The 5,944-nt window shown below is 47.4% G+C and overlaps 1 protein-coding gene across 2 annotated transcripts; it reads right to left on the reverse strand.

Moving 5' to 3' along the window:
• Nucleotides 1–610: 610 nt before the first annotated feature.
• On the reverse strand, nt 611–5,673 carry LOC105474347 (DAZ associated protein 2). 2 transcript variants are annotated; one of them, XM_011728935.2, is made up of 4 exons: nt 5,516–5,673; nt 3,978–4,096; nt 3,400–3,568; nt 611–2,065 (listed from the first exon to the last, which is right to left on the reverse strand). In XM_011728935.2, the coding sequence occupies exons 1-4, from the start codon at nt 5,526–5,528 to the stop codon at nt 1,743–1,745; spliced, it is 624 nt and encodes a 207-aa protein (XP_011727237.1). In that variant the 5' UTR covers nt 5,529–5,673; the 3' UTR covers nt 611–1,742. The 2 variants fall into 2 exon arrangements, with proteins under 2 accessions (XP_011727237.1, XP_011727236.1); XM_011728934.2 differs by having other exon boundaries at nt 3,323–3,568.
• Between the last annotated feature and the right edge of the window lie 271 nt (nt 5,674–5,944).

Here is a 5,944-nt window from a genome sequence, read left to right on the forward strand (position 1 = left end):
GACGCCCTGTCGCTACTAAAAATACAGAAATGAACCAGGTGTTGTAGCAGGTTGCCTGTAATCCCAGCTACTCAGGAGGCTGAGAATCACTTGAACCTGGGAGGTAGAGGGTGCAGTGAGCCGAGATTGCGCCACTGCACTCCAGCCTGGGTGACAGAGGGAGACCCTGTCTCAAAAATAAATAACTAAATAAATAAATAAGCTGAGGAATCTATCTTGACAGGCTAGATTCTATGAGTTTTCAGTATTTCTCCACATAGAACATTGGAGAAACTGAAGGTCATCCTCAACATATACAAATTGCTATACCAGAAACTTTTCTTCAAGCCAAACTTTAGAGCAAGTTAGGAGAATCAATAGTTCCTCATTTCTAAGTTTAGGTCCTAAATTCCAAAATTTGAAAGAGGTTAGGGAGTAAAATGATGAAAAGTTGAACATCTGGAATGGAATTCATGAAAATGGTCAAGTCTTAGGCTTGTACTCCTGCCTTTATTTCAAAGTGTCATCAAAGGAAACAGCAGCAGCAGCACCCAGCTGAATTCTAGATGGGATATAAATAAAATATATATAGAAGAAATCTAAAAACAAGCTAAGTAAAGAATCCTTGCAGTGAGGTGTAATGCAACTTCATCACTTTATTCAAATCTTCAAAATAGTCTTTATTCTACATTTTTAGTATAAAAATTCCACAAGTTAAGTGCACCACAGTGTAGAGAGAGACATACAACGCTGAACTTCCATAACAGTCAATGGTACAGTCAAACATCACATGTACAGAACACACAATTTAGATGAACTGAAATTATAAGATAAAATAAAACCCAATTTCAGAAAACAAAAATCAAAACATTAAGGATCCCTGAAATATTCTTAACCCTAATAAGATTTCACTGGACTCAAGTCATTTTGTAGTGAGACATTCACAATATGACCCTATTAACCCAGTCTAGGAATTCTGGGGAGCCGAATGAGTGGCTGCATCAGACACTGTGACAAAAAATGGTAACCAATTTTTTATCTGAAAACTCCTCTTAATTTGGCTCTTAACACATCAATCAAGCTTTTGAAATGCATCCTCCTCCTTGCCCCTCATATTTTAAACCAACTGTTGTTCACAGTACACTTTGCACGATATCTTTGTTCAAACATAGCTCAGTTTTTCTGGCACCAAAGCAAATTTGGGTTAGGTTCGTGTATGCAGAGACAACCTATGAGGAGGGCCCATAAGGCACCCTCCACTTTTGCCTGAGGAGATACGAAAGCAGAAGTAATGGGATCTGTGCTTGGGGCACAGAGAGGGTTTCAGAGGATCCTTGTGAAACACTAGTTAAAAGATGACGAGTGGGGAGAAGTGCGAGGAAAGAAGGAAATTAGTCTGACTGGCTTTCTGTCCTGCACCATTGATTCAATGGAGACTGGCGGGAGGAAATGGAAGACTAGGGTTGGAGATGGGATGGGTGGGGCAAGGGATGGAAAGGAAAAGGCAGACAACTAATGCGTTCCATTTATAACAAGTAATATAAATCAAAGACTTAAAGGAGATTAAAGACCAATCAGAATAATTTGGCAACTTTAATTCTTAGGAAGATCAAAGTTCCCTCCAAACCTAATTTGATGTTTTATTACTAAAAGCAAAGACCAGTATGGTACAGTATTACTCCAGAGAAATTATAGGAAAATCCTTAGGGCGGCTTCACCCACATTCATTTTATGAATGGATACCTCCCCTACCTCAAAATGCTTTAGGGAGGTACTGCTACCATTACATGGTTCCTTATTAAATTTGAAAAGTGCCTGAAAGATTGGGCACCAGAAAGACACCCCAACAACATGTGTCTAAACTGCAACTTCAGGTTAATATGACTAAAGCAGTTACATTGTGAGAAGTGCTGAAGGTATGTGATGTCTTTCCCGGCACAAAGGTGGCCTTGGTTCCTCACCAGATGGTGTAGCCACCATCTGAACCACCCATGAAGAAATTCCCCTTCCGCTGAGTTACGAGGACGTTGGCTCCCTGCATGACTGCAAGCTGAGCAGCATTGGGAGGGCATCCAGGAGGTGGAGGCTGAAAGGAAAGGATATAATAGAATGGGCACAGAGTGGCTAATATAAACAAAGGGAAGGGGACATAGGGGAAGCAGAGGCCTGTTAGGATGAGGCAATGTGCTAACCAGTTGCATTTTAAGGAGCTAGTTCCACCATCAATTTGAGTTCTAAAGTAGGTCTATACTTCATGTGAACCCAAAGATACAAAGAGAAAAGGGAGCCTACCACTCATTCAAAGGGTTCCAGCTCTAAGAGGAAGCCTGTGGCTAGCTTCTGCACATGAACAGGCCAGACCAACAGTCATTTGGAGGGTAGGGAACCACTGCCCTACTCACATTCCCAAAACAGGGACAGGGTGCCAGTCTATGGATGAATCCCACATGCTTCCTACGTCGGGTTTTTTTTTGTTTTTTTTTTTTTATTTTTTTGAGACAGAGTCTCGCTCTTGTTGCCCAGGCTGGAGTGCAATGGTGGGATCTGGGTTCAGTGCAACCTCCGCCTCCCAGGTTCAAGTGATTCCCCTGTCTTAGCCTCCCAAGTAGCTGGGATTACAGGCACCCACCACCACGCCCAGCTTTTTTTTTTTTTTTTTTTGAGACAGAGTCTGGCTCTGTTACCCAGGCTGGAGTGCAGTGGTGTGATCTCGGCTCACTGCAACCTCCACCTCCTGGGTTCAAGCCATTCTCTTGCCTCAGCCTCCCAAGTAGCTGGGATTACAGGCACCTGCCACCGTGCCCAGCTAGTTTTTGTATTTATAGTACAGTCGGGGTTTCACCATGTTGGCCAGCCTGGTCTCGAACTCCTGACCTCAGGTGAGCCACTGTACCCGGCCCTTACATAGTTTTTGAATAAATTACTGGATAACTGAAGGCTCACTAATGACACATATTCGCCTCATCTCTAGCATGTAGTTATGGAGTAGTCATTTGGGCTCTAAATCTCATGCACTGGGGAATTAAGTAGGAAAAAATGATAACTAACACTGTTAATATCTATCTAAAAGCTACTTACTAGGGATAATATACATTCTACTTTGTTAATCATCAGGGTTCCTAGTACAACACCATGCTGATGGCAAATATTGAGTAAATGCTTATGGAATGAATAAGAAGCATTACTAGACCAGTTCAGTGTACCAAAATGAACTGGAAAAGCAGCAAGTAGGACTCGATAGACATGAAAACAAAAGAATCAGGTTAACTCAGTCCCCAGTGAGATGCTATTCACTTGCCACAGTTTTGCCCCCTCAAACACTTTCTGATGAGGTCATACTCACAGGAATGTTGCCAGCAGTAGCCCCAGCTCCAAATCTGGCACCTGCATCATACCCTCCTTCCACCAGCACTGTGGAGCCAGGTGGATAGATGGGACTGACTGGATAATAAGCCATGGGGATTGTGGAACCTAAAGGCCCAACAGCCACAGACTGGGCCATGGGAAGATACAGAGAGGCTCCAGGAAATGCGGCTGACATGGTGGGGACTGTGGCAGCCCCTGGGTGCACAAAACTCGGACGATAGAGCTAGAAAAGGCAGAAGAGAAGGCAAAATGTTACTTGATTACATTCCTATTTGAGATCTCTTTAATAAGCCAATTCTTAATTCTCCTTGTGCAGGTTATACTTTTTGTAAGATCATACAAGTTGCCTTGCCACTGGCCTTCAATATTCTCCTGGATCACTTCCTGCTATAGCTAATGTTGGGCTCACAGAATGCAAATTCATCTTCTGCACCTCAGCCTGTGCCAAATAACACAAAATCATCAAATAATGTACTTTCAACTCCGACAAAAACTGCCAAATTATATAGTGTTGTAGATTATTCATGTGAGCATTTGTGAAGAGTAAACATGTGAAGTCAGACGTAGCTAAGGACTAAAGGACCACTCTAAGAGTATTCTCAGCTAGTTCAAGTCTGTCAAACTGGAAGCACCTCTGAGTAGGCAGGTGGAGCATCAGTATAGGGTGGAGCCTGAGGAAGATGCAAGGTCTGAGGGTATACTGGATTCCCAGGAGGCTGCACAGGGTAGGTTGGCTGTGTTGGATATTGACCTGAAAGACAAGAAAAAAATGCAGGTTGCCTACTACACAGAGCTACCAAAATGAGACAGGTCATACCGGGTAGCTAACCTAGTGGGAGCAAGCGGAAGGGGATTTGCAAATAGTCTGCCTCAGAGGGCCTGATTCCTGGAACTAAGAAAATATGCATTGTCTTTGCACCCTTAAAATGGAAGGTGCTGGATTCTGACGGGACAGGAAAGGCACTGCTCACTGCTCCTACTAACACAGGAGTAAGGGGTTAAGTCTAGCTGGGCACAAGTTCCCTCTGGAATGCAGGACAGGTCTGGGGTTCTGGCCTGCTGCTGTTCTGGCTTATCAAGGGTGCCTCTGCTTTAGGTAGTCTCCACAGCCTGTCTACAACCAGCCCAGACTTCGTGGCTAACAGTTCTGATTTTCCTTACAGATTACTATTCAAGGTCGACTTCCAAACAAAGGGTGTGAATGATGGAAGTGAACCGTGAGACCGGGAAAAGGGTGCAGGGCTGAGGAGGAATGTCCTCATTGGAAAAGCGGGGGATGATGTTTGGTTTTTTGTTTGTTTTGAGACGGAGTTTCGCTCTGTCACCCAGGCTGGATTGCAGTGGCGCTATCTCCGCTCACTGCAACCTCCGTTTTCTGGGTTCAAGCAATTCTGTTACCTCAGCCTCCGGAGTAGCTGGGATTACAGGCGCCCGCCACCACGCCCAGCTAATTTTTGCATTTTTAATAGAGTCGGGGTTTCACCACGTTGGCCAGGCTGGTCTCGAACTCCTGACCTCAGGTGATCCGCCCGCCTCGGCCTCCCAAAGTGCTGGGATTACAGGGGCGTGAGCCACCGCGCCCGGCCTGTTTTTTTTTTTTTTTTTCTATTCCTTTTTTCCCCCCCTCACCCTATTCCTGGGTTATGGGAATCATGTTCTGACAGACACACTGGTACAACCACAGAGAAGGGGATAAGTTCTGATCCCGTCAGCGAAGGGCGAGGGGGTGCGAAGGGAAGGAGAAAACAGACCTCACAGCCCCGGCCCACGCGCCTACTCCAGCAACTCACTAGTTAAGTTCGGGCCCCGCCGGGGGTTCCGGAGCGCGGCGCCCCGCCTCCGCCGGCTCTCCATTGGCCTATGCGAATGCCTGCGCTAGCGCTCTATTTGCTCCTGCGGATGCCCATCATGTCAAGCCCCCCCCCCCCCCACCCGAGCCCGCAGCTCCAAACTGCGCCACAGAGTTTACGGAGGAAAGGGCCTGGAGGCAGTAAGCAGCCGTAATTTGGGGATGACGAAGGCGTCAGGCGCAGCGCCGTGGACTGCAGCCGGCCAAGGAGCGCGACGCAGCCCACCCCAAACCTGGCGTTTGGTGACCCTGGGCTCCGGACCCGCTCACTCTGGGCCAGCAGTACTCCCCCCGACGGCCTCTGCCACCCTCGGTCCTTGCCTTTGCTGTTCATGGTGGCTGCGGGTCCGGTTCGTCTGGGCGTCGCGGACGGTTATTTTTTTCGTCCTCTTCCTGTTCGGAGCTACTTCCGTGTCACGTGATGTTCCGTCCGCCTAGCGTCACCCGACGCCCGAGTGGCACTGCCGCCGGAAACTCCGCCTCTGCGCCCGGCCTCCAGTCGATCGCGGGAGGGTCGGCGCGGTCCCGCCTACTCGCCTTGGCCCCACCCCCTGCTCGTTCCCGTCCTCCACCCCCTACCGGTGTCCCTCAGCTGGAGACAAACCAAACGCAGGTATTGTCTCGATTCAGGATCTTTTCTCTGTTGGACGCTGGGCGGCAGAACGATGCAAGCATTCCCTGGAACCTTTCTCTGCCTACACGCATTCACTCAAGGTCACCTCACCTTGGCAACCTTCCACGAGGGGCTTA

This window comes from Macaca nemestrina, chromosome 10 (assembly GCF_043159975.1).
Source record: "Macaca nemestrina isolate mMacNem1 chromosome 10, mMacNem.hap1, whole genome shotgun sequence".
Classification (NCBI taxonomy): Eukaryota; Metazoa; Chordata; class Mammalia; order Primates; family Cercopithecidae; genus Macaca; species Macaca nemestrina.

Bases quoted from the DNA above. Each gene is read 5' to 3' on its own strand.
- LOC105474347 (XM_011728935.2), bottom strand. The intron at 3,569-3,977 runs GTGCTTCCAGTT...TGCCTTTTCTAG, and splicing joins CTCCACCTGCCTACTCAGAG to CTCTATCGTCCGAGTTTTGT. The intron at 2,066-3,399 runs GCTCCACAGTGC...CTTTCCTTTCAG, and splicing joins CAGTCCCATCTATCCACCTG to CCTCCACCTCCTGGATGCCC.